Raw genomic sequence first — 27,997 nt, forward strand, 5'->3', positions numbered from 1 at the left:
ACCCTTCCCTGCTCATTTTCAAACTGATCTGGGATAATTCTGTAAAGGAGAGCCATAACGGGTTCTGACTGCGGAGTTTGTATTTCTCCCCTGATGTGGGGCTGCTCTAACTCAGGTTCCCTCAGTCTTAACATGATTAACTTCCTCTGCCCAAGTTTTTTTGCAAAATGGGAATGATTACATTTAAATGCAATTTCAGGTTTAACAGAGTGATACTAAATCATCTAAAGGCTAAACGTAGGGAGTAGACTAGTTGGATATATGTATAGATAAACACAGGCTTACATATATGGATATATACCAGCGGTCTTTTGTTGTGCTCACGGGGATGCTGTCATTTTAGAAAGGCAGAGCCTTTGAGGAATGGGTATAATCCTAATCCCAAAGAGGAAGTTGGGTAGCCACATAGCTGATACTCTACCAGGTGATGTGGGAATTCACTCTTAACGCTCCTTATTTTGACAGGACAGTCCCAGAAAGGACAATGTCACATAAGCTGTACAGCAAATGTGCAGCGTGTCTGGCACATGGGGGACATGCTGGATTCGCTGCACCTCTGCAAGTTGACTGTATCCACAGTGCATGCACAATAGCTCTGACACATCCAGATGCTGCACAGACTGCACATATGCAAAGGACATTTGTACTGTTCCAGCCGGGCTGTCGAACATCCAGAAATCCGGAACGGATATGCTGTGTTTGGCAGTGTTAATGGGAGAAGGAGCAGGGGGAGCCCCCTTTTTTCTTTCCCATTAAATCCCCACCTGCTTTAACTTAGGGAGACAAAAGTCCAGCTTTGTTTCCTCAGAATGCTTTCTCAGGATGTCACTTCGTAGCTGGAGATGTGCTACACAGAGTAGTTTTTCTTTTCTTAGCATGCCTGTATGTCAGACATCTAAAAATAATAGTGAATCCAGACCTTTACGTCTGCATCTATATCCCAGTCTCTCTTGTGCTGTGACCTTCTCTTACTGCCTTTCTAGAGGAGCTGTGACAGCCGAGAGAATAACCACTTAAACAGGCATTTATTTCAGAATATCTTTCTGAAGATTATCTTGATTAGATCAGTCAGTTCTGGGTAAGAAAACGTGGACAGCTGCCTGCATGCTATTGAGAGAAACCCTCCCTAGAAGAAAAATAACTAAATTACCTGCGTCCCCCATAAGCTGTGTTTTTGCCCAATTTGCTTCCAGTCTTTTGCCAGGAAATTTGATTATTCATTCACAGAACAGAGACGATGTTGTTATCAATTAAGCTTCGTTTCTAACAGCTTAGACATGGGTGGTTCATTCTCTCTTAATCAAATGCTGTGTCTACACTAGATTACTTTCTGCAATTTCCCATCACTGGTACCACCAGTGTAGCTCTATTTGTAGTGTAACCATGTAGACCAGTCACCAGTGCTTTATTTATTATGGCTAATAAACCGGTGAGGTGCCGTGTTTAAAAGGTACCCGCTGCTCCTTTCACAGGCCTGGAGACAGATCACTGCATCTCCCGCTGCTGGAGCCCCAGCAGCACCAGCACAGGGAGATTTCCAGCCACATGCTGCAGAGAAGATAATACATTCACACAGAAGGTCCCTTGACCTTACAGAGAAACGATTTTCTGTAGAATTGCATGAACCAATTTCCATAGCCTCTGTTATTAACATGACATCTATATCTGGAACATGTGCATATATTTGCATGCTTTTCTACGAGTAAGCATGCGTGTATTTGCTTTCAGCTGTTCCTGCTGTTAGCCCTTTGGGCACTCAGACTAAACTGGCGATTACAATTTCATTTTCTCTTCTGCAGACGTGATCTGGATTGCAAAGATTGCAAGGAAATGCTTAAACAAACCTTGATTCTGGAACTGCAATAAAACCACCACCAAATCCTCCATGCATTCACTTTACTAATAATGAGTATTCCTAGAACATCTGCCTTCCTAATTCTTAAAGATCTTATCAAGGGATGACCATGATGGAGCATTTCAAAGCATCTCTGTGTGCTGAGAACATGCCTCTTGTTGACGGGCATAGGCACCGCTCAACTCATGGGCACATTTCTGAATGAAAAGTGTGGCAGATATTTCACACATGAGAAGCTGTGGCACACTTGTGTTTCAAAAATAGTTTGAGTTGAATTGGTGGATGCTTTGCAGAGCCTCGTTTGGTTAAAAAGGAAAATGTTCTGAAAGCAGCTGAGAAGTACCCCTTGATGCTGTCACTTAAAGCAGGATGGTTACTGCTTCGCTTGTGCCATGCTGAGAGCCTGTTGATTGTTTTACACATTCTTTGTTTTATGGTGGCATCTCTGTTTCCTGTCCTGCAGTAAGAGCTCGTAACATTAAACCTTGTTCAAACACAGAGCAAAAAATGCCTTCCTTCAGAGCCTGTGCACCATAATAGTAAAGCCAGAAAGTGGGTGCAGGGGAAGAAATGAGTACATGATGAAATCAGTTAGTAATGCGGGTAGTGGTTTCAGCACTCAGCATGATGATTTTTTGGGAGGATATTTTTAGTGCACATCGGAGTCAGAGCACTTTTCAAAGAATTGGAAGAATTTCAATGAAATATCTGTTGATGTTCATGGAGACCATCTGTGAAACATAAGAGCAGAAGAGGAAACATGAAGATGTTGGTCTAAAAATCTAATATATGGGTGAGAAAAGATGGCTCAGTTGGAGATGAGCGTTGGAGGGTAAAAGGAAATACACACTTGAGGGCCTTGACACAAAGCTTGCCTGTTCTGGAGCAGAGGAGCTGGGGGTGTGTGAAGAGCCAGGTGCCACTGTAAAAATGAGAAACTGCTGGAATTCATCCTTACTGCCCAAATTTGTCTGCAGAGTAAGTTGACCAGCACACTGGTGAAGGTGCTTGCTGTGTGGATAGAGTGAGGCTAGGGAAAAAAATGGAAGTCAAACGTCACGTGTGGGTTGGAGCTGTAATGTGATGTTCACCATCACTGAGATAATGGAGAGTAGAAAGAGCACACCAGAGCCCTTCTAAGCTAGAACCCAAAGCTCAAGCTTGCAAGGAAGTACTGGGGGGGCAAGATCAATATTGTAGTAAGGAAAGATCTATTTGAAGTATGTGCATTGTTTGAAACCAGAACCAAGAGTAAGTGTGAGAGCTCACCTTGTGTGTGATGGGAAGATTGTTAATTAAACTTATCCTATCAGAGATGGCATTTTCTCCAGATCTGTACAGCAGAAAGTAGCTCCACTTGGTCAGGAGTATTGCTTATTCAGTAAAGCCTTTGACTTATTCAGTAAATTCCTTAATGAGGTGTAGAACTGAAGAGTGAAATGCCAGGCTAAGCAACAGGTGGGGGTTGTGCGACATTTCACCTGTTTACAAAATACATGGTGTGCTCATCACCGGGTTTTACTTTTAAAGCTGAGCCACAGGCTGTTGCATAGAAGCTCAGGAAATACTTTGAAGGGAAGGCAAACTGCTCAGCAAACCCTGTTTGCCTTCCTTCCCCCTAGCCCTGGAGTCACTCAGTTTATCCTCCAGCTTTCTCTCCTGGGATCACCTGCTCTGTTAGTTTTAGAACTAAATGTAGCCAGAGTTAAGAATGCTTCCTGTTTCTTGTCAGTTAGATGTTTCAGCTTTTAAATATTTTTAGATTCAAAAATTTGACACAGACATAGGAGTAAGAGGTACATCAAAGCAACTTGTCAGCTGTCATTAAGGGAAACTCTTGTCCTCTGTTGGAGAGGGCCTGCAGCCATTGCCACATGATCACCACATAGCACTGCAGTTTAGCTGCAAAAAGAAGTAGTGAGTAAGGGAGGAGTGGTAAAGCCCAAAAAACAAGGAAGGAAGGAGAGGAAGCTTGCTTCCAGCAGTGGCTTCCACACACTTAAAGAGAAAACTGTCCAGCCTGCAGTGGTGTTGCTTCACTAGCATTACTGAGGCCCTTGTGTGTTTAGCTAAATACAGTCACGGTAGGATCCAGCTTGCAGATTAGGATTTGTAGACTGATCTATCTGCATTAGGTTGTCTGTCTATGAACCTGGTATTTAAGCTCCTGTTCTTATGTGAAGAGACATGGTTAATTCAGTTGATGACACTCAGAGAGCTTTTCAGCTTATCCCAAAGCAGATACCTCCACTGACCACCCGCATAGGTCTCCAGGCTCTGCTGGGCTCATGGAGATGCCTGCAGATCGGTGTCTAATTCTATGCAGGGTTTCCTACGGTGTCTGAGATACCCACACAGAGCTAGCACGTACAAAACTGGCCTTGAAGGGGACATACACGACTGTGGGTCAGACAGGTGTCATAGTCCATAACATCTGGAAAGACATTTAATGCCTCTGCTTAGACTCCTGAGTCCTGGCCTGGGCCTCTGGTTTTCATATGGGAGCTTAGCTTAAGCACCTTCTTGTTGACACCTAAATATAGGTGTCTTAATCTGCAAGCTGAATCCCACATTAGCAGCATTAGATAAATGAACTAATGCTTGTATTAAGAATGGGGCTGTTTGCTCCAGTGCACCTGGTAATGGTTGTGTGTGATGTGATGAGCATAAAGCACTGATTTACCAGCCTTTTATATAAAATGACTGTTCCAGGCTTATCTATTTTGATAAAATTCTTCGTGACTTGTAATGAGTCAATAATAAGTGCTAATTATGCTTACCTTTTAAAGTCTTGCTTAAGCTGAAGACTAGGGTGGACTGTGGCATTATTCAGGATGATGCTAATTGGACAGTGCCTGTGATTGTGTCTGCACATGAGGGGAACTGGCATGACACTGTCCTTTCTTTTATGAAAGCCATTCATTACTCTGCTGCCTCCTTAACTTTAGGAGTCGATCCAAGGATGAATTCTCAAAACCCATCGTGCCACCGCTTCCACCAACTCACAAACGCATCTGGGCGAAGCCACACTTGAACAGGCATTAGCACTTAACTCACAGCCCTGGGTGCTGGCTCTGAAAGCTATCAATTTTTTGGATTTAGGTACGTTCAGAAGTAGAAATGAAAAAAAAAAAGGGTGCTTGTTACTGCAGTGCATCGCTCGAGCCTCCGTGGAGGTGAACAATCCTGCTGTTAACACTGCTTGGCTATTTATGGCAGCACTTCACTGATTTGATGGTATTCATTATTCTGTATGGCTTGTACTCCTACCCATCGCTCAGGAATGGCAGCGTGTAGGTTTTCCCTATTGTGTGCTTCGTCTCACACCTTCTCGGGTGCTGTGCGAGGGCGCCGGTGCTCGGGAAGCGAAGGTGTGAGTCCAGGCAGTGCCAGCTAATTCCTGCTCCAGCCTCTTCAGTAAAGACCCGTCACCGGGTTCCTTACTGTCTCTGCCAAGTGGGGCGATGCTTTGTGGTTTCTCACGTTAAAGGGACTCAGTAGGAAAGGTTGTCTCCCCGCAGATTGCTGATGGAGAGCTTCTCCTCTGTATTTTAGTGCCGAACTGACTTCCTGATATAAATCAGTGCTGTCGGCGAGCCAAGTTCACACGTCCTGCTCCATACTTGGGTAGAGGTTTATTCACTGCTTTTATATTCCTGGGAAAGTGGGAACTAAAGCCATCACATGGTACCCAGACCTCATAAAAGCAAAAGATATTTTGATGTTCTCATTGAATTTGCTGTGGCCCTAAAGGACTTGTGGTGCAGGATGTTGGGGCTGTCTCTTTCCTAACTGTGTGAGGAAAGTCCCTATTACCTGTTGTGGAAAGCCCACTTGTTAAAGCATCTCAGCTTTAGGATTAGGTGAGAGGTTTCTGTACTTGTAGGAAGCACAAGGAGCAGTGTAGTCTCCGCAGTGAACCGGAGGAGGGAAGAGCCCGTTACAGTGCCAAGGGGTGACTCGGGTGGCAGTGCTGCCTGTCCAGGTGGGTGTCCTGCTATCTTCTGCAATGGCAAGGTCACTGTTGGAAGTTACCTTACACATACACCTTGGAAAAGAGCTCTATGCACTGCCCACAGCTGCTGAGGAAGACTGAGGTACCTGAGGAGTCTCATACCCACATAGCCAATAGAAAGAAACCGCAAGCTCGAATGCATTTTGTGCAATGGCTTTCAGGTCTGTGTCCAACAGCAGCTGCATGCCTCTGAAACTTGTGCTTTTCCTCACAATTTAATTTCCCTTCAGTCCTTCTAAACCCTGTTGCATGGGGTTTGATGTTGGAAGGATGCATTTGCTCCCCCTTTCCAGCATAATCATGACTATGTACTTGGGTAGCAACACCTCTATTGGTTTTTTGTTCTTTTCCACGTGCCATGACCCTACACAAGTCTTTGCCATGGAAACTGTGGCACTGCTTTCTCCAGAAAACCTCTGTCACACAGCAGCAGCTGTAGGTGCACGATATTGTGGTGTGTTTTTTAAGGATTTTGGTAAATATGTATGATTTCCAGAAAGTATTTAATTCCTGACAGTATGGATAGGGACTGACATCAATAATGGTGGTTAGCACCGTGTACAGACTGAAACATAATCTAAATGAAAAAAAAAGGTCAACATTTACTTAATTCTACTGTTAACTTTATATTGCTGGTTCTCAAGGTGACCCAGTGAAGAAGGAAAACCTCTGAAAATGTAAATGAAAAAACATTTCTTCTGATTATTTCAATGATTCAGAAATTGGGTTCCTAGAATCACAGAATGATTCCATGATACAAAGGCTTGAGGGCAACTGAAATTACACAGCTCTAGTGTGGAGACAGAGCAGTTAAATGAAGCCATTTTATTTGATTTAAGAGTATGAATTATTAATCACAATCTGAGTAGAAGAAAATTGATGGATTCACTTTTATGCACCTATGAGATTTTACTCCAAGTATGTTTTTTAGCCAACCAGCCACTTCTATTCAAAACCAAAGCTCGCTTGACATCACCGATATCCCAGAGATTTAAGAGAGAAGCTGTATTTTGAATTCAGTTTGTTTTCACAAAGAAACAAGTATACGGTGCCACCTTTTTTTAAAAGATGCTTTTTAAAGAGTCCATTGAAACATAAGTGAGACTGACTGAAGTCAACATTGCATTTTCAGTCTTGTATATAAAAATTCTTGTTTCCACAAACGTAAAGTCTGATCCCCCACCGATAAGCAGGCATCCAGTAGTTCAGAAGAAGTAGTGGAAAGTTTTTGCATTGTGTTTTAATAGAAAAATGTCAACATATTTCCAAGCATTGTTTGGTTGAATCCAATTTCAATTTATTAGTCATCCCCTGTACTCAGCACTGGTGAGGCTGCACCTTGAGTCCTGAGGTCAGGTTTGGGCGCCTCACCACAAGGACATTGAGGTGCTGGAGTGTGTCCAGAGAAGGGCAACAAAGCTGGTGAAGGGGCTGGGGCACGAGTCTGATGGGGAACAGCTGAGGGAACTGGGGTTGTTTAGCCTGGAGAGAAGGAGGCTGAGGGGAGAACTTATTGCTCTCTACAACTACCTGAAAGGAGGTTGCAGCCTGGTGCGGGTTGGTCTCTTCTCCCAAGCAACAAGCGATATGATGAGAGGAAGTGGCCCTGAGTTGTGCCAGAGGAGAAATTTGGGGAAAAAAAAAAGTGGCCACAACCAAGACACATTGGAACAGGCTGCCCAGATTGGTGATGGAGTCACCATCCTGGAGGTGTTCAAAAAACCTGTAGTCATGGCACTTCAGGACACGGTTTAGTGGGCATGGTGGTGTTGGGTTGATGGTTGGACTCGATGATCTTAGAGGTCTTTTCCAGTCTTAATGATTCTATGATCCTATCATTTGAATGCTTAATTATTAATCATTTAATTAAGCAATTTTAACAGATCTTTCCTACTGCCAACCCTAAGTGCAAGAGGCCAGTTTTATTCCTGTCCTTACGGTTACACATCATAGTGTGTAACTACTTTCTCAAGGCAAAAATAATAGGAAAGGATTAATTTCATTTCTGTAGGTACTCCTGGGTTTTGCCCCTGTGCATCACCATGCCCAAGGCTCTGTGCTTTATTAACTTGAAGCTGAATTCATCACTTGCTGGGCTTGTCTGCTCAGGTTTTTCCCCGAAAAAGAGCCCGGTAACATATTTTGCCAGTATTACAGATGCAGGTTTGCTTTCCTTTCCTGTTTGTTTGAATTTTCCTGCTTAAGTAATTCACTCTTCTCTGAAAGTTACCAAGGTACATTAGTTTCTAGAAGTGTAAACACTTGCACAATGCTGCTGTTATACCACCACTGTTGTTGAAGGAGCCTTCCAGAAGATACTTGTTTAAAAAAAAAAGAAAGGGATGAATACAGGGTTGAAATCTTAAATACTGAATGTTTCAGCCCAGCATGCTGAGGTACTACAGGTAGAACTATTTTAAGGCTGAGTTATTTTGATTGGTTTGCTGGAACAGACTATTTTCAGCCTGGTTTTGTGCAGTTGTTTACTTTCTGGTCCAGCTGAAGATACCTGTAGATATTAATACAATTCCTTTCCCACAGGGTGTGTGGTTCCCATAGGGTTAGTATTGTGTTGTCACCAGCTGGTATCATCTGACCGCATGAAGTTTTAGGTAGTATGCTCTGGCTGAGTCTTCTTGGGAACTGGTTTTAACCAATTTCCAGGAAAGCTTCAATATCCATTGCAGTGGTGCCCACTGTTATTGGCACATCAAAATATTTACTGAATACTGCTTTATGAATGGAGGTGGGCTGGAGATCATCACCAAGCTTACTCGTGTAGTCTGTGATCCTGAAAAAGGTTGTCTTAGAGACAGCAAGGAAACGAACCCCACCAGAGAAGCTGACCAAAGACGTGTCACCGTTTAGCCACTGAACATTCACTTTGTACTTCTAATGTAGGCTGAACTCCTTCTCACTATTAAGCTTCTGGAATTCAATCAGAATGAGCTGGTTGGTTTGTTTTTTATTAATGCAGGGGTGGACCAGGCATTACCACAAGAACGTCGAACTCCTGTTACTCCGTCCTCTTCCTCTCGATATCACCGTCGCAGGTCCTCAGGGTCACGGGATGAGCGCTACAGATCGGGTAAGTACAACTGAAGACCACAGAATTGAAATGAAAATTTGAAATGGCTGGTTCTGTTCTTTGCTTTAAAAAAAAGAATTTTGGTATAAACTTGTGCAGTAGCTATATATGGGTAAGAAAAACTCATTGTACGAATACAGAGACACCATACGAGTGTGCAGGGGTGGAGTTGCAAAGCCAAAGTATATCTGGAATTGACTGTCAGTTAATGTGAAGGGAACAAAGAGATCTTTTACAGCAGCAAAAGGGAGACTAGGGAGAATGTAAGCCTGCTGCTGATGGGGCAGAGTACTAGGAACATGGAAAAGTCAAGATACTTTATGTCTTCTTTGCCTTTATCTTTATTGGTGAGACTTGCATTTGAGAATCCAAGGCTTCTGAGACCAATGTGAAAGTCTCAAGCAATGAAAATGTACCTTCCATGAAGGAGCATCAGGACAAGGAAAGTTGAACAAACTGAACATGGTTAAGTCCATGGGTCATGATGGAATGCATCATTGGCCAGCATCACTGTGAGGGCACTCTGAGTTCTTTGAAGGGTTATGGTAATCAAGGGAGGTTCCTGAGGACTGTAAGAAAGCAAGATTCATTCCTGTCTCAATCTCTGAGAAGGTGGTGGAGCAAATAATCCTGGAAACTGTTTTAAAATACCTGAAGGACAAGGAGGTGAGTGGCAGTAGACAGCATGGATTTCTGAGGTACTCTTTTTAGTTGCGTCAGTCCATGCTTGATCAACCTAGTAGCCTTCTACAATGAAAAGACTGCCTTGGAGGTTGAGGGAAGAGCAGTGGATGATGTATGCTGTGACTTCAGTAAAGCCTTTGACAGTGTTAACATCCTCATTGACAAACTGGTGAAATATGGATTATATAATGGACTGAAAATGGGCTGAAGTGTTGAGCTCAGAAAGTTAATGATCAGTAGCACCAAGTCCAGCTGACACCAATCTTTAGTTGTGCACTCAGGGTAAACACTGTCTCCAGTACTTCTAAATAGCTTTATTAGTGATCTTGCTGGTGATAACAGTGCACTCTTCACACATTTGCTGAGGTGGTTGGTAGCCCGTGTGGGTATAATGTCATTCAGAGGATTCTGGGCAGGCTGGAAGAGTGGGCAGACAGGAATCCAGTGAAATTTGAAAAGGAAAATGCAGTCTTGCACTTGTGGAGGAATAATCCTGTGCACTTGGACAGGCTGGGGGCCCACTGACTGGAAAGCAGCTTGGCAGCAAGGTTTTCATGGCCAACAAGGCAAACATGAGCTGGGAAGGTTCTTGTATGTCAAGGAAGGCAAACAGCCTCCTGAGCTGCATGAGGAGGAACGCTGCCAGTAGGTTGAGGGAGGGGATCCTTTCCCTCTGCTCAGCCTTCATGAGGCACATCTGGAGTGTTGGGATCAGTCCTGGGCTTCTTAGTAGAAGAGAAAGATGGTTGTGCTGGAGTGAGTCCCAGTAAAGGACCACAGAGAAGATTAAGGAATATAGCCTCTGATAAGTGAGCAGAGGCTGCTAGAGCTGAGGTTATACAGCCTGGAGAAGAGAAACTTACCCATGTGTGTAAGCACGTGATGGGGGAAGTAAAGAAGACAGTCAGACTCTTCTCAGTGGTGCTCAATGACAGGATAAGGAACAATAGGCACAAGCTGAAATATTAAAAGTTCCATTTAAGCATAAAAAGACCTTTTCTTTACTCTAAGAACAGTTAAGCATTGGCACAGGTTGCCCAGATAGGTTGTAGTGTGTCCATCCCTGGAGCTATTCAAAACCCCTGGACAAAGCCCCTAGCAGTCTGCTGTAGGTGACCCTGCTTTGAGCAAGGAGTTGGACTGGATGATCTTGGGAGGTTCCTGCTGACTTTCACCAGGAAAATCTGTGGGTCTGTGGCACAGCTGGATTTTACTGTACTGATTCTAGTTCGGTGAATACCATAAGAAAAATATTTAGTTTGAAGTTGGGAACATCATTATGCCCTAAATAGAAGCACTGATTAAGGGAAGATAAAATAAATTCCAGAGCTGAACAAAAGGGTAAAATCTCATTTCCAAATGAATGGGATCCAAGTCTCTTCACGATGCTGCTCCAGATATAACACAAAGTGAAGGAAGTGATTGCTTTATAATTAAAGGACAAGTGAGCTATGGTACCTTTGAAGGCATAAACTGCCTCTTTTACACCTTAGCCAGATGAAAGGTAGGTGTGCTCAGCTGCTGTTTCAACTGCCACAGGAACTGCTGCAGTATAAGAACCCTTCTCAGGTGCCAGCCAGAGGCCACTGCTGGTTTGTCTGCTGGTGCCTCTCTTGCAGCTGAAGAATAAGGGAGCTATGGACAGCACCCATCAACCACTGAGGCTGAGAGGCTTTCGAGCTGAGAGTCAGGACCCAGGTACTGATGCTGTGAAGGGCACCAGGGAGCCATCTGTGAAGTTCTGAATTGTGTTTGAGAGATGCATCTTGCTAGACACAGCTGGACTCATGGTGACACAACTGGAAAATTCTGGAGTACTCCATATTAAACCTTTTGTAACATATCTCTGGTTCCTTCCATTAGTCAAAGAGCTTGCCAGTCCAGTTTAAGGGAAATTGAAATTACAGATGTTGGCAGAGAAAGTTTGTGTATGTCCAGACCATTCTGATATTCCAATAAATTTGAAAAACTCCCCTCTTCCCTCAGAAATCTTGGGTTCACACAGTAGGTGCTGCCAGTTCTTCACTGAATAATGGTTGTGGGACCTGCATAATAATTCCTTCATCTATAAGCTCCTACGAGCTTCACCCACATTAGATTAAACATTTCTGATTCCTACCCAGTGTTTTTAAACAGGTGAAAACACTACACCTGAAACAGCCTAGTTTGTGGGTGTGCAACCTGTGGTCCTCAGACCTCCGAGCTGTGGCTCTGCAGAGCAGTTCTGTTGAAAACATACGTATTTGTGCACTTAAAGTCATCTGCTTGAACTATGTTATCATTTGTAAACGAATTTGTAAATGAATTGGTTTCAGTTGCTGCCTATTGCCTTAAAAGGTGGGTGTTTGATCAGTGACGTGGTGCATAAGGCCCTGCCTTAGGAACAGGCAAAGTGGTGTAGTGCTATATAGAAATAACAAAGGCACAAGCTTTGCTGATGAGGGGGAAAGCAAGGAATGGAGTGCAAGGGGTTGCTTGGTGTTAGTGCACATGTCTCCTCTGAGGAGAGTCAGGACTATCCTAATGCTCTGACTTGGCTGGCCCTCTGTGGAGCCAGGAGCTGGACTTGATGACCCTTATGGATTCCTTCCAACTCAAGAGATTCTAGGATTCTATAAATACAGGTCCCTCATGCTGCTCTGAAAATGTCCACAGTGTTAAACCTGGAGAGCTTTGACAGTATTTTGGGGGCTTATGGTAGGGCTTTGCATTCCTACCTCAACTGCTGTATAGCATGACTCCTTAGCAAGTCACTGAGCTCTCCAGCAAATTGGTCTGAGCAGCTACTGCATCTTTAGTCCTTCAAAACTGTCTGTAACAAATGGCATCGAACTCAAATGCAAATTTCCTTTTAAATTTTGAGAAGTTATCAGATCATCTCCTTCAAATTTACTTTGAGAGGAGTTTTTGCTAAGATACAGTGCAATGTTCCTATCCTGAATGATGTTCTCCCTTTCTAATACGTTACCCCGTCTGATTGGAAATCTGTTTCCTTCTTGGTCTCCTGACTCATACCATCCCTTACTGCAGGTTACAAACTTGCAAGGCACATTCCTTGCTGGTTATCTTGCCTTCAGGTTCCATGTTGCTTCAGGTAAAAGAAGTCTTTGTTTCATGGAATCACAGAATGTTTGGGGTTGGATGGCACCTCCAAAGATCATCTAGTCCAACAAGTTTTGCTTGTTTCTTTGCTTGCTTAATACTTGAGTCTTTCTGCTCTGATCATACTGTGATTATTAGATCCTAGCTGTTACCCAGTTTCAATGCTCATTATCATATTTGGCACATCTTCTTGGAGAAGGCCCAAAACAAAATGAATGTGCAGACTTTAACCAATAAGTAATTCACATCTAGGAAAACATTTTCCTTCCTTAGTGTTTTGGGGTTTTTTTTGCACAATTTATTTCAATTAACATCTGCAAACAAATCCTCAACTACAACTCTGATCAAAGTCCTTTTCTGTCTCTTCTTGCTAAGGTTTTCCTAATTGGAAGTCTAAGATCCTGAAAGTCATCCAACTCTCCTTCCATGCCTTTGCTTTTTACATATATTTTCATGTCAGTGAAGATTGTTTAATGAACTCTCTTCGGAGACTCAAAATCATTGCAGCCACTAATATCACCTTCAACTTATGCTCTTTTATTATGGAAAATGTCAGACTGTGACATTTTAAATCCCTACCTATTTTCTTACTTCAGTCTTTTTTATTATTGTTATTTCATTAATGTCGTAACAGAGTTTGTCAGCACTATAATTTGGAAAACCTGGTTTCTATGATTTTTAAATTCTAAATAGAATTGGCTCTGAATTTATGGAAGCTTCTTTTTTTTCCTAAATGTTCCTAGTACATTTTGTGTTTTAAGATAATTTGATTTTAGAATTCAGGCTACATTGGGAATTTAGTCTTAATTCTTTAAAACCAGAAAGGTTTAAAATTTCCTGGCTGCCTCTTTTTATACAGGAAGGGAATCTGAAATCGTTATGTTTCCAAATGTCAGCTTCTTTGATCATCTTTTGGATGTCTAAAGAAATAGATAATGCTGTAAGTGTAGTAAGTGAATCGGTGCAGGGTTAAACTATATTATTTACTTTATACAAATGTAACTGATAGTAGTTCAAAGGGGGGTTTGATTTGTTTACTACTGAGTATAAAAATCCTCTTAGTATTTACTCACTCAGAAACACTGTTTGGGAAGGGTTGCCAAACGTAGCTCACGGCAGTGCTCTCCTCCTAGCCACTGCCGTTCCTTAGCCTGTGCCTGTACTATGACTGTATCAGGGGGCCTAAGGTGACGCTGGAACCAAGTGTTACTCTAGGCTGGATTAGTAACTTTTGCCAAGAGGCTTTTCTGGCTATTGGATTCTAGGGCAAGAAAACTGTCTTGTTCTTCATTTCTGCCCCTGTATGCTGAATAGGTGTCTGCATCTGGCTAAAGTGACATGACTGCAAGTCCAGGGATAGGCCTGAGTATAAATTTATTAATGGTCATGTAGATGTAGCTACAGTTGGACATACAGCTTTGTTTCCTTAGCGCAAAACTAGGTTTCTTGGGTACAGTTGGAAGCTGTGGTGTGTTAAGGAGATAGGAATTACATGGTGGAGTAAACAAGTCGGTAATGCAAATGGCTTACCTTTTGCAGTCTTACTATGCTGTCTAATTAAGCTAACAGTCAAATACTGAGATTTTCAGAGCATGTTGACCCTGTGTGTCTACCATACAGTCACAAGGGACCTGTTTGGTTAGCATTGGCTACATGGTGCTCCTGCTGACATCAAAATCCTTCGTAGAAGGACCTGAAGCTTCTGCCACCAGTATTTAAAATACCATCACATCGCCTGTCCTGCGTTTGGAAGAACGGTGTTACTGATTTGGTGCTTAAAATAGCAGTCGATTACCTCTCCACCCTGTAGCCCCGAGGTAGTACTGCTGCTGGAGTTTGGCCCCTTGCCTGTGGCCGGCTGGCTGGTGGCCTGACACGGAGCTGGGCTCTACTGCCACATAAAGGCCGCAGCGCGTACGGCAGCGTCTGCTGCTGTGGCAGGTCCGAAGGAGATAGATACCCCATGGGGAAACCAGACGGGTCCTCGTCACTGGAAATTCTTTTCTTGATCATGATCAATCTCCCCCAGATCTGCGTTTCTCAGCGAGTTGTGGCCTGCGGGGTGCATAAGGGAACCCTGCTTCAGAGGCCTCTGGAACCAGTTCTAACTCCTCTCCAGAGGGCAAGCTAGTTACCTTTCCTCAGCTGGGTGTTCAGAACGTGGAGAAACGAAACATCAGGTCCCTACCACCTTCATTTTGTCAAAAAGACACCCCTGCAGCCTTTAGATTGTCCCAAAACAAAAAGCATAAGTTCTCCATCCCAATGACGATAACCAGAGAACCTTTTCATGTGCCAGGGCCTGGCTTTTGCTGCTTCCATCCCTGTCACTTAGAAAAAAAAAACAACCGAAAAACCCCCCAAACAAACAAAGAAATATAAATACACAAAAAGCCTGCGCCAATAAAAGTCAAACCCAAAGAACATTAAATGATAGGCAGTGCAGTGTAATGTGTTCAAATCCACATGCATGTGTTGGAAATGAGATAACAGCTCTTGGCTCTATGATCTCTGCTGTAGAATTCTCCTCTGATGAGATGGGGATATGGCAGATGGGTTGGGCCAGATTTACTAAGTCCCTTATTTCTCATGAGGTCTCTAAGAGGCCCTGAAGATGACCAATGTTCTGCACTGCCTGGAGCAAGTGTAATGCTTAAGAAAAATGAGACACGTGAGCTCTAAAACCTGAATTTTCCAGATGTCAGAAATGATGTGGCAGCGTAAGTGAAATCACACCACCTCTACATCTAAGAGTTCATGGTGTCCTAGAGGGAAGAGCAGCAAACGAGAGCACATGTGCTACATGAACTGCATGGACAGGTTTGAAAAGGAACAGCAGCCGATGAGCATGGGACTGGGAGCTGGGAACTGGAGAGTTTGGAAAAATACCATCTGTGGAGACAGCATCTCTCAGCTGGCAGCGCGGAGGAAGGGCACTGCTGGTCAGGTGGCTGTGGTACCCCAACTTGCCAGGGAGCACCTCCCTTCTCCCATTCACTCTTGCTGCTTTTTTTCCCCATACATTTAATTTCTAAAGATGAGAAAGAAAAAAAAATCCAGTCTGGTACACGATTCTTGGAGGGCTGCCAGCCCCTGCCCCAGAGATCCCACCACTGCAGAGAACAGCTCGTTTTCCAAGCGCACTCAGCATTTCTTTTAAAAGATGTCTTAATATAGGAGATTTTTGGAGATACAGCCAAAACAAATGCATCCTAACTACAACTCGCCCGGCTCAAATTCCTGAGGCACCTTTCCCACACTGCGGTTCAATAGGGAAAAGACTGAACAGCTTATACTGAGCATGAAAATCGTTAAACTTCAAACCATATTTTCCCAGGCTGGGTTTGCAGGGCATTTGAAGTAGGGGAGCTAGCTCCAAAAGAATGCTTCCTGTAGACGCAGATCCTGCAGGAGGGGTTGGCACCAGCCCCTTGGTAGCTGGTCTGTTCTGCTCTAGGAGCTTTGGTCTGTGCCTTACCATGTGTTTGTTCCCATTTACCACGAGGTAAGGGTGTGCATGAACCGTAAAATGTTTTTTATGTGTTTACAACTTACCTGTGGTGATTTCAGAATAATACAGGTAGCTTAAATTTTGCATTTTTGAAAGGACACTCCAGATCTCATTCTAAAATCTTGCCAGAACTGACAAAGAATTGCTGTAGGAGAATGTAAGAGTTGTTGTACATGGTACAGGAAAGGATGAATGAGAAGATTTGAGGACTTAGGTTTATGGAACCCTTAGTGTTTCTCTGAAGAATTAGGAGAAGGAAAACCACAAATGTGCTTTGTATCACTACGGGACTGTGTATATGTATTAAGGAAGCTCATCGTAAAACTAAGAATTTTTTTAACCCTTCAGGTGAGCAAGGATTACTTGGAAGAGTTAATGTGAATTAATTAACCTGGCTGTAGACACACTTACTCAGAAATTAATTGATCTCCTATTTGGTTTAGCTTACAAACTTTAATGTCAAGATACAACTCAATCAGGACAAAAAGAGGTTGAAGAAAAACTTTTACAAAGATGTAATTTATATGACCACATCCTTGCTTTTGACCCAGCAGAAAAATTTGTAAGGATAATTGCAGAACTCTTGGGTAAAATTACTCAAGGATCTCCAGAGAGAAACAAATAGAAAGTTGATTTACTTCTGATCACATAATAAGAGGGCCTGAGATGAAGTCACTATGTGAAGCTGACTTGCAGATTGCATTACAAATGAGATAATAAATAAATGGAGGAATGGAAATTATTAGTGGGAGGACTGCACGTTGGTTTTTTTTATTTCACTCATGTAGAGTCAATAACAGTTTTAAATCTCAGAGCTTAGAGAAAAACATTTTAAAATCAACTTTATTATAAAACCTGAAGAATCCAAAGTAAATCACCAACTGTTCCTCTAGGCAAAGCTAGCCTAGAGTTCAGTCTTCTGTTCTGGTGTCCTCTGTTTCCATCCCATAACCCCGGTGTTTCACAGCCTGCCTGTACAGCTTTCCCAACTGTGAGTTCAGTTTTTACCTTCCTTCCCCCCAGAATTACGGATTCTCACTGCTGCTATCCAGGGTGGGAGATGACAGCTATGCTTGTCTTCCTCAGCATTTCTGGCTGCATGGGAACACACAAAGCTTCTGGCTTCTTCATGTGTGCTCCAGGATGTGGGCAGGCAGCACTTGGCCATCTGACTGATGGCAAGCACAGCTCTTTGTGGCACATGGAGCGCAGTTTTCTGCGCTGCTGGGGTTGGTTGGCTGAAGCACCCTAGAAAGGTCAGGCCTTTTTCAGTGGCACGTTATAGGACTGCAGATGTTTTCTAAAATGCTGACTTTTCACTGTCAAAAAATTGTGCAGGTCAATGAAATTTGGCCCCAAATTCATGAAAAGTCAGCAGAACTTTCCCTGCATATCGATGTATCCCCAGTTCCCAGTAAAACCAGAGGCCCAGTACACACAGTTTAGACATCCCAAGGACTGAAACTTACTTAAATTATTTTTTTGAAACACAAACAACAGTGTGTTTCTGTTTGTAACCTCCACAGCCCTCCTGTAAATGAGTGTCATCTGGGAGCAAATGCTGTTGCATTCAGTCGAGTATTTGCCACGTTTGCGGTGAATGCCACATTTCCGAATTATTGGCACATCTGCCTGCAGCTGGAGAGAAATTAGGTGTCATGCTGTTGGGGCTATGTGCTTTCCTATTGTAACACCCTGAGAGGCTGTGAAAGTATTCCAAGTCTGCTTCATTATAGCATCTCCCACAGCAAAGATCTGGTTTTATATGGACTCACTCTCCCATTCCCAGGGGTGAGATGATTTTTCTGAGGACTGATCTGTGTTGGATGAACACAGCAATTTTTATGAAATCATTTGCCCTGTATCTGCCTGAAAATAAGTCAGTGCTGTCAGCCCAGGACAACCAAAAGACAAAGCCTAAGTGTAATCTGTTCTGACGATACCGCATTTACCGCGTCTCACCCTATTTAGTACGTCCTGATTGCATTTCCAATAGATGTAGCTACCAAATTATCTCTACTCAGAGTATTTACAGGCCACGTATTAGGAAATGAATTCTCAGTATATCCTTCGTTTCCATGGCAGCTACAACAAAGGTCTGATTAAACTCATAAGAGACTTTCATGCTTTCAGCTACTAGTTTCCTGTAAGGCAGCAACTGCCAACCTTTCCTCTGTATAACTACTTAGTATACTATTGCTGTACTTAGCATTGCCTTATCTAGAATTTTCAGCCAAAATTCACCTTTGATAGTGTGGATTTGATAGTGCTGCTTTTCTGTAGTATCAGTTACCTCCCTGTAGTAACTCAGAAGCTGTTAGGATTCTTCTATTGCACTGTGTGTTGATGCAGCAGTAACTGGCCTTGCTTCTGCAAGGTGCCTCTCTGCACATCCTTCCTTCTGTTTTCCGTGATGCCACCCCACTGGCTTCCCCGAGACAAAGACTTACTTGTGGTTTTACTTACTTCTTAGATGTCTGGCTTCAGGGCTGATCCTCTTCTGCAGCATAAATAAGATATAAATATGCATTATGTGTACATAAATAACCTCTTATTAAAAAATCTTCCGGCATTCTCAGCTCATTAGTGCATAGCATCAACCTTCTTGATCTTAATAATCTGCCATTCTGCAAGCCAGTCAGTTGTGTTTGTGGACTAGCCCATAAAAAAGCAAGGATGCTAAACCTTCTCAGAGTCTTTGGGCCTGTCCCGCTCCCAGTTGTATCATCATGTTACCAGGAACTGGCTAGTAAAGTGAAGGAAGAAAGCTTGTTTCCAAAGGCTAAATAAAAAAAACCCACAAAAACCAGACAAAAAGAGCTCAGAGGAGAGGCATTACAGCAGACAAAAGGAACAAGCAGAAGAAATGGATGAATTCGGATCACATCTAGGTATGTCTCTCAGCAGCTTTCTTCTTCAGTATGTTCCCTGAAGGAAAGGATGGAAGTACCTTTACTTCAGAACTGGAAAACCATGCTGCAGAAGATGGTAGGGTCTCTGTTAGGCAAGTCTGCATCTGTACAGCAAAAATTAGGCAAGAGCTTGGTTTTCCATATTTGTGTTTCTTAAACAGCTGGTGATTGGGTATCAAGGCTTTATAGTTACTAGGAAAGGGAAAACATGAGCAAAGATGATAGAAGTGATGCAGTTTTTCTGGAACATAGGTAGAAACAGACTTCTGCTGTCTTGATTCTAGCAGTGCACCACTCCTGTCTACAGCCAGTCCAGTTTCTTGTCTTAAAAAGAAACAGGGCTGCGTGATAAATTAGATGCAAGAGAACTATTAGACACAAAGTTGCAAGACCTGATTTACATGCAAAAGAAGATGCTGCTTTTCCTCTGTGTGCTGAGGCAATGTCTGCCAGGGGTGCGAGGAACAGCTTTGTAATATGGAAATGGTTCACGTAGCTGATGCCTGCCATGGGAGGAGCACCCTGTTTCGTGATCCATGCAGAGCTGACACCCAGATCCCTGATCCATGAGGAGGTATCACTTATGGTATGTTGAATGTTTGACATGCCTACGGAGCAAATGCAGCTAATACTGAGTAAAAGAAGCCACTGAGGCATGTTAAACTTACATAGGAAAAAGAATGTAACAACCCCTCCGCAGCGAGGAGGAATGCAACTGTCATTTGTTGAGTTGGTTTTTGTTCTTTAAAAAAGAAGAGCTGAACTAAAAGAAGCAAACTCATTCTGCTGAAAGCTGCAAAAGCCTGTGGGAGGACTAGGAACATGCAGCATGTTTCAAATGTCTCAGCTGCAGTTCAGAGCTTTCAAGGACATTGTATCTGGCCTAAGTAAGGAATGGGGCATCCCTGTTGATGGGGTGTAAGGGGAAGGGTGAGTCAGGATCCTGCTCGACACCAAGTGAGGATGCACGTTTCAGAAGAGTCCTCTTCTAGCAGCTGCAGAGAAACCTGAGGTACCGCAGCACAGCTCCATGTGTGGCGCAGGGAATGGCTGACCTGGTTCATCTCACAGCAGCTGGCTTCAGGAAAGGAAGGCTGGCTTGCTTGTGGAGCTCTGACAGGATCATACGTAATGTTCTCCCCAAAGTAAATGGCTAGGAGAGGACAGCTCATCACAGTGGAAAGTCACCCCTTGTTCTGAGTACACGTATGTTTGTGCAAGGAGGAGACAAAGTATGTTCTCCGGGAAGGACTTCAGTAGGAGTTCAGAAGAGACCTCTCTCATCCCAGAGACAGTATGAACCAGACTAGAACTCCTGGCCAAGCTCTCTTTCTGTGTGCTAACCCAGCTTCTGCCCAAAAGAATGAGGTTCCAGGTCATCAACAGTGTAGGGAATAAATGGTTAAAGAACACTGTGAATGAGGAGTGACCGGTATGAGGGATCTGTAATTAACAGTGTTTGCTTCTGTATCGCTGGGCATTACTATTTAAACTTTGAACACTGTGCTATCAGCAGTTCATACTGGTACCTCCTTAACTTTTTCTGTCACCCAGTTCTTTCTGTTGAGAAGAGGTTGTCCCCTCATTTAAAATGAGCAGTCTCTAAGCACAGGGCTGCGTGCTGACCAGCAACTCCCCACTTTCCTGCTGGTTTGTTGTGCCAGGGGCATCCCCTCAGAGCAGCATGCCAGTGTAGGTAGGCTCTCACTTTGCTACACAGAAACAGAGAAGTGGGTTTGTGCCTTTTCCATTGAAAGTCAAATGCACCGGTGTGTTGAACATACAGGCATTGGATCACTGTGAGAGATGAAGCTGGGAAAGATGATGGGGAACACGGTGTCCATAGCAAGCTGCTGCTGTCCAGTAGTGTATGTTAGTGGGTTGTGAGTTTTTTCCTAAGCCTGTTCAGTTAAAGAAGGAGCAGAACATTGTGTTGAGTTAAACCAGATGCACAGGGTGCCTGTGCTACGCTGAGCACCTCCTGGGAGAGCTGGGAAATTTATCTTGCTGGTGGAAAGAGTAGTAGATGGGATTTTCTGATTATGGAGCATGGTGGCCAAAGCCATGGGTCATGGCTCTGGGAGTCTGAACTCCTGGACCCTCATTCTCTATGCTGGTTTTAATTTCTCTGCCTTTTGTATTGAGGCCTCTTCTCTTGTCTGATTGATCATTAGCTCTTTGAAGGGAAACTTTCTGCCACGTGCTTGTTTCTACAGTTCCACTTCCTTTGTAATTCACTTACTGACTTTGCTCTCTGAAGTGTGCTGGACCTCTCTATCCTGTCATAGAAAGTAAAAGGAGAGAGTAAACAAATAAAAAAGTTTGGATGCAACAGAGAAAAGAGTGGGGACAGAGTTGTTTTGTCTGAAGCTTGCTACGTACCAGGCAGGCTTTAAGAAATGTGTGTCAGGTTGAATACTGCACACAAGGTTGATTGCAACAGCACAAGTTAAGCAATTAGCTTTCCCAAAGTGTGTTGCTTTACTCTTTCTCATTTACTGATTCCTTGAGTACAGACTCATAAATTGGATTTAACGTATGGTTGGCCAACCTAAAACAGTGAAGGACAATAGCAGATAAGGAACTGCAAATTGGTCCCTACTACTCTAGGTAGAGGTGGTGATATTTTACTTGATACTCCAGATTTTCCATTTAGACTTTCTTGTAGAAAAGCCAGGTGGGAAGAGTATAAAGATTTTGTTACCTATAGGAGGGCTTTGAAGGGTCAGGACCTAGAGTCGTTTTATCAGCTGTAACAGTGTAGTTAGAGTGTCACAGACTTCTACATGAAAGAACATTTTGCCTAAAAGCATTTTCTTTCCACTTAGACCCAGGACTTTTTCAGAAGGCTCTAGTGCAACTACATCAAGGTGTATCTGTGTTTGAAACTCTTATCAGAAGTTTGTAGTAGGTGAGAAATTGTAGCCTGCCACAGTGAGGAAAGAGAGGAGAGATGGGGGTTTTGTTAATTGGTTGGATTGTTTTTAATGAAGGCTCTTTGTGGTGGTTCTGGACAGCATCTTCATATGTGAACATTTTTTTTAAGGCAAATCTAATAGGAAATCTTTGTTTTAAAGCAATGCTCAGTCACGATATGCTGAATTCAGATAGTCTGAGTGTGCCAAGGTAGATTGAGAAGACAGCTTGGACACTTTTGTCAGACCTGCAATACAAGGGGCACCACCCTGCCAGAGACAGTTTTGAATTTTAATGTGATGTTCTCTGCTGATGCTGTGTGGAATATGTGTAGAATACAAACTGCTTTGTGCTGATGGGATTGGGGGGAATGAGCACTTTCCTGTCCCAAGGGAATTTGGATATGTCTTCTTACCTTCCTGAGACTTTGTGCCAGTATGTATCATAAATGTGTTTTCCTTCCTTTAGTGAGCAAGGAGCTTCCAGTTTCTGTTGTACAAATTCCTATTGCAAGGCTCCTTGTGGTTTTTTCAGTAGCTGCTAGGGACAGACTGTGAGCAAGCAGAGAGAGAGAATGGGTCACATACAATGTAATTGACAACGTAACCCATCTCCTAACAAGATAAAGGCAAAGAAGTACCACACTCTTGCCCAAATTGCTGTGAAGCAAACCACCAGGGTCACCCTTTGGGGAGGAGTGTATGTTTCAGTTTAGGTTTAAATCTATGCTCTGTGAAACTACAGAAGATATTATTAGTTGTGTTTGGGTTAACATTGCTTGTGATAACGTCAGCAGAGTTGGCTTGTAGATCAAAAAGGCAAAGCTGAAGCCAAAATAAAAGCAATGTGTGTGAAAGGAAGGTACATACCTGCAGCTGATATTTGGTGGGAATGAACTTACTTACAGTTCTTGCTGTGACTACAAGATAGATGTTATGATCCATGAGTTGTTCTTAAGTGTAATTCTTAAGTGTCTGTCTGGCTTTCCCTCACCTCTCTGATTCCTCAATAGCTTGGGCTTGGTCTCTAGGTAGGGAAGGTTTGAATGCTGTTCATGAGTTAACAAGTCCAGCTCTATAAAAGATGGTCAAAATAGTTCTTTTTTATCTTCAAAACCCATCGATAGGCTTTCATTCAAAGAGATGACCATACAAGCTATATGGGCTGTTACACATTCTTCACCTAATCCTCAGCCTTTCTTCCTGTGCCTAAAGACACTTCATTTAGCCAAGTTTTATTCATGGGAGAGAACATTGTGAAAAGACTTTTCACCTGAGCTTGACTGTTTCTGCTGCCTTTTTAACTCTCCCCCTAAAAGATTGTGAGCTCTTGCTTATAGTCCCTGGACCATCTCTGGACTGTCATATCTTCAGCCTTTTCTAGACACATGTCCTGCTTGGTTTTGTAGCCTCCACACTGAGTGATGCCATCGGAATAGTTGGCCTTGCAGGCTGGGCTGGGAGCAGGTGTGTGTCTTCCTTCTCCCCAGTCAGCTTCCCTCTTGTTTATTCAGAGTTCCTTATCTTTTCCATTGTTTTCACTTTCCTGTGGGGTTTTGGTGGGGGTTTTTTTAGCCATCTCTAGTTTGATTTATTCCACAGTACCTCATTACAAATAAACATACCAGGCATGTGCTTTGTTAAGAAAACAATTCAATTCCTGGACTCCCATGGACTCATTTGAAAATCAAAACCCTGCGGAGTGTTTTTTAATTAAGCTGATGAGTTTACCTTTTTACATCAAACAAGAAATCAGAGAATTCACAAGCTCAGTGTCTAGCTGTCAGCTAAGCATTTTAAAACAGATTTTCTGTCAGCTGCCCCCCTTAAAAAACTTTTGAAGAATTTGAGTTACCCCTCTTTACTAACACAGTAAAAGCCCATCCTAAATACAGTATTACACAAGTAATTCTTCCTGTCTTGATCAGCCAAATTTATTCTCTTCCAAAAATTGCTGTAGAGCTTTTGGGTTTTTCTAAAGGGAAAGCTCCTTTTTTTTACAGCTAGATATCTAATTGCTGTCCTTTGAAGGAAAACCAAGAATTTTCCCTGTTTGTTGGATAAGAAACACGTACTGTTAGTGAGCACGTTCAGTCCTGTGTATGCTATTGGTATTGGTGTGGAGTGAGCAGGTAGGAATTTTTCTTGAGGACATGCTGTTAGGGAAAGCCTTACATTGTTTATTTTCTTAGCCTGATGCTTTTCACCTAAACCTTTCATTGGGTTTTAATTATAAGAAAGACCTTCTACTTTAAAATAATGACTTGACAGGAAAGAAATTGTTTTCTGTTTTGATGTTAGCATTGCAGTCTTCCTCCGTTTTGGTCCGTCAGCCAGAGAGCTCTTTTATCTTTTAAGTATGCTTTTCCAGCTTTGCTGTTTGCTTTGCTTGCTTTGCTTTTGCTGGCGTTCTCATCCTCTTCATGATTTAAAACAAAAGCAAGAAACAACTCACAGAAGACGCTGATAATGTTCTTTTTCTTAGACTTACTCTTCCCTGCAGTCTTTCCTCTGAGAGGTGCTTAAACCCCTGGCAGAAGATAGGGCACACTATTACTGAACATGAGACACTGCAGCTTATCAGCAGAGTGTATCATCTGATGCTTCTAGTCATCTTTCCCAGTTGTTACTTAAAGCAAACACCTTATACTGATGTGATCCAACCAACAGCTCTTTAAATAAGGATAGTCACATTCTTCTCTTTCCTGTGGCTTTTCTTGGGGTACATCACCTCTTCAGCGCTGCCACCACATCGACACAGGAGTAGGAAACAGGCCGTGTGCTACCACACCGGTCTACAAGGGCAGTCTTCAAACTCAGCAGCAGTGGAAGTGGGACCACCATGGATCAAACCTCCTTCATTATGCTCCTGCTCACAAATAGGAACAGCTAAATACTATATGCAACATGCTGCCTTTTCTACAGCTGACTAACGGCCACTGGTTAAAAGGCAATGTCTCATGTGCTTCTGGTGTGCCAGATGGACAGTATGTGGCAACTTCTTTAGCCATGAGCAGCTTTTGTTGGCCATCTCGTGTTTTGCATATGGTCTCCTTCTGCATGTCTTGTCCCAAACCCATAGAAAAAGGTAGACAAATAGCTCAGGGTAGTGAACTTAAGGCAGACATATTTCAGCATATAGTTATGGTGGAAATTAAAAGATGTGCAGAAAATAAAGTAATTAATCACAACATGTCACTAGTGTCTTTTAGACATGATAAACGACCTTTTGCAGCCTTGGGGAGGCAGTCAGCTATATACTTGAGAGGCAGAGAAGCTCTTCATGGGGGATATCTCCATGGAGAAGGGACCTCTTGGATGCTTTGGAGCAAGCTGTAAGTGGCACTCACCTGCAGAGCACCAGGCCTGTCTGTACCCAGGGTGTTTATTCTCATCCCACTCAAGGCCAACCCTACCTAATACGTGCTTTTCTGTAAGTAAAGCCAAGCGAAAGAGGCAGAAGGAGGTTTTGGGAACGGGGGACCTGTTGTGACATTTCACATATCTCTTACCTTTAAGTAAATGTTGCTGTTCGCTTAGTCTGTGTGACTTCTGTGTAAGTTGGGAACCTCATTCATTTGGAAAACAGGCAGTGTTAATACACCGTGCTTTCACTGGAAGCGGTGATGGTTGCTGAAGTAACAGCTCTTGGTTAAACAGAGGCTTGCTCAGGGGAAGTGGAGTTCCTGCTCTTCAAATACCACAACACTGTTCTGGGAATACTGTGCAGCTCAAAGGGCTTGTTTGTTGGTACGGCACTTTTTGCTACGGCTGCTTTTTCCGCCGCAAGGAGAACTCAGGCAGCCCCTCTGAGATCCCGTGTGTTCCTGGCCTTTCATCATGCGCTGCGCGTTGTCAGCCTGGCTGGCAGTCAGAGCAACCTGCGTGCAGGTGCGCTGAATGCACAAACAAGCAGCTCGCTTCTGTCTGAACGCCAGCTTGAAACCTCTCTTTCCTTCCAGATGTCCACACAGAAGCAGTTCAGGCAGCCCTTGCTAAACATAAAGAAAGGAAAATGGCAGTGCCCATGCCCTCAAAACGACGTTCGTTGGTGGTGCAGACATCGATGGATGCCTACACACCTCCAGGTGAGCATCTCTGTGTGTCTTGTGAGAATTTACATAATGGTTCTTTGTGCTGTGATGAACTAATAATCTGCCTGCATAGTCATGGAAATGTCATTTGAAGCACATGAGTGTGACATTGAGGTTTGTATGTTTGAAGTGAAGAAGGTGAACTGAATGGTTGGAAAGTCAACTGGGGCGGTCTGCATGACTGCTTTACCCTTGGTGGTACCTCAACTTGCAGTGGTCCCTTTGGGCTTATGAGGACCTAACCATGGCCAGCTTGTCATTTTTTCTGTGATTCCAGTTACTTTGAAGTTTCTAGCTTATTCCCTAACGCTACAGCGAGACATTGTCTTTACAATTAGTTGTGCCATTCCTTTCCCAATTTCTCTGCCCTTTTCCCTGCTATACTGAAACTACCCCACATCTCAGGCATTCCCATGCTCGCTGAGTCCAGCGGGGACTCCATTTCTCACTGCGGGGTGACTTTCGACAATTGGAAAGGGTTTTCACAGACCTTGTGGAGTGTGCGTGGGAAGGTATTTTGGGTGTTTTGTGCTGTTAATACAATTTTGACAATCTTCAGAAGATTCTCAAGTCACAATATAAAGCATCTTTTATAAAGAAATTTAAAAAAATAAACGATTGTAAATACTTTCTTACACTTATCTTTGTATATAACACACAAGCTATGACATTAGAGCTGGAAAGTTCTCTCGGTGCACAGTTAGCAGTTGACTTTCTTTCAGGGCTTTCAGCATTACAGACTTCTCTTACTATGTTTACCTACCTTAATGAGTTATCTTTAGATTTGTAACATGAACATGCCTTATTCCTATTAAGAACCCCAAAGCACTGCAAGTTAACAGGGTTTTTTTAATTACTAGATACTTCTTCTGGTTCAGAAGACGAAGGTTCCGTACAGGGTGACTCCCAGGGAACTCCCACCTCAAGTCAGGGGAGCATAAACATGGAACATTGGATCAGTCAAGCGATCCACGGCTCTACCACGTCAACCACTTCCTCCTCCTCGACACAAAGTGGAGGCAGTGGTGCTGCACACAGACTAGCTGATGTTATGGCTCAAACGCATATAGGTTGGTATACAGAGATTTTGAGTATGTCCACTTTAACATGAGTTGTGTCTCTCACATTCAGCTGATGCTGCTATATGAAACCTTATAAAAGCTTTTCCTGTGTTTTGTCTTCTTTCCCATTTTTTTCTGTTTACATATATTACATGGAGAGATAGTCCTTTGTTCTTATTTTGGGAGGAAAAAAGACATAGCAATTTAGTTTTGGGGGTAAACTTATATTGTGGTCTAGCTGTTGGCCCACACATATCTTAAAATGTGTCATTGCAAGACTTCCATTACTTAGCACTACAACAGATCTCTGTAGGATCCATCAGTAAAGAAAATCAGTGCACGCTGCATTAGGGATTGCTTGCTTATGAGTTTCCCCTACTGCTGCACCACTTTAATTACATAGTTTGAATGATTTTTGATAATTCTGTTAACAGTAGGTCCTCTTAAACGTATTTTTTTCTGCCCTTAATTGAATCTAGAATACTTGTGCGGGGATATCTAGCTCTGACATTGCTTGGAAAAGGCTATTATATATCTTTGGAGAAGGGAGCTGTTATTATTATTAGTAGGTTGTTTATGTCCTTTGGAAAGACCCTAGAAAGCCAAAGCTTGTTTTCCATTAGGGCTAAGCTTCACAGTCATCAATTATTTCTGAATATTGTGCCATTGACGTTAGTCTTCATTAAAATGAGGCAGCTATTTGATTAGGCACACAGCCTTCATTTTCCAGTTACTGCTGTTGGTCATATGAGGCATTTGC

The 27,997-nt window shown here is 43.0% G+C and overlaps 1 protein-coding gene across 1 annotated transcript in view; it reads left to right on the plus strand.

Moving 5' to 3' along the window:
• Positions 1-27,997, plus strand: part of DIP2C (disco interacting protein 2 homolog C) — a gene marked incomplete at both ends in the record, with an annotated part of 317,089 nt that overhangs the window by 178,083 nt on the left and 111,009 nt on the right. Inside the window, 3 exons of the mRNA XM_084280380.1 lie at positions 8,848-8,958; positions 26,045-26,170; positions 27,037-27,246. Of these exons, the coding sequence (XP_084136506.1) occupies positions 8,848-8,958; positions 26,045-26,170; positions 27,037-27,246 (447 nt within the window). The remainder of the gene's footprint in view (positions 1-8,847; positions 8,959-26,044; positions 26,171-27,036; positions 27,247-27,997) is intronic.

This window comes from Gallinula chloropus, assembly GCF_964237585.1.
Source record: "Gallinula chloropus genome assembly, chromosome: 2".
Taxonomy (NCBI): domain Eukaryota; kingdom Metazoa; phylum Chordata; class Aves; order Gruiformes; family Rallidae; genus Gallinula; species Gallinula chloropus.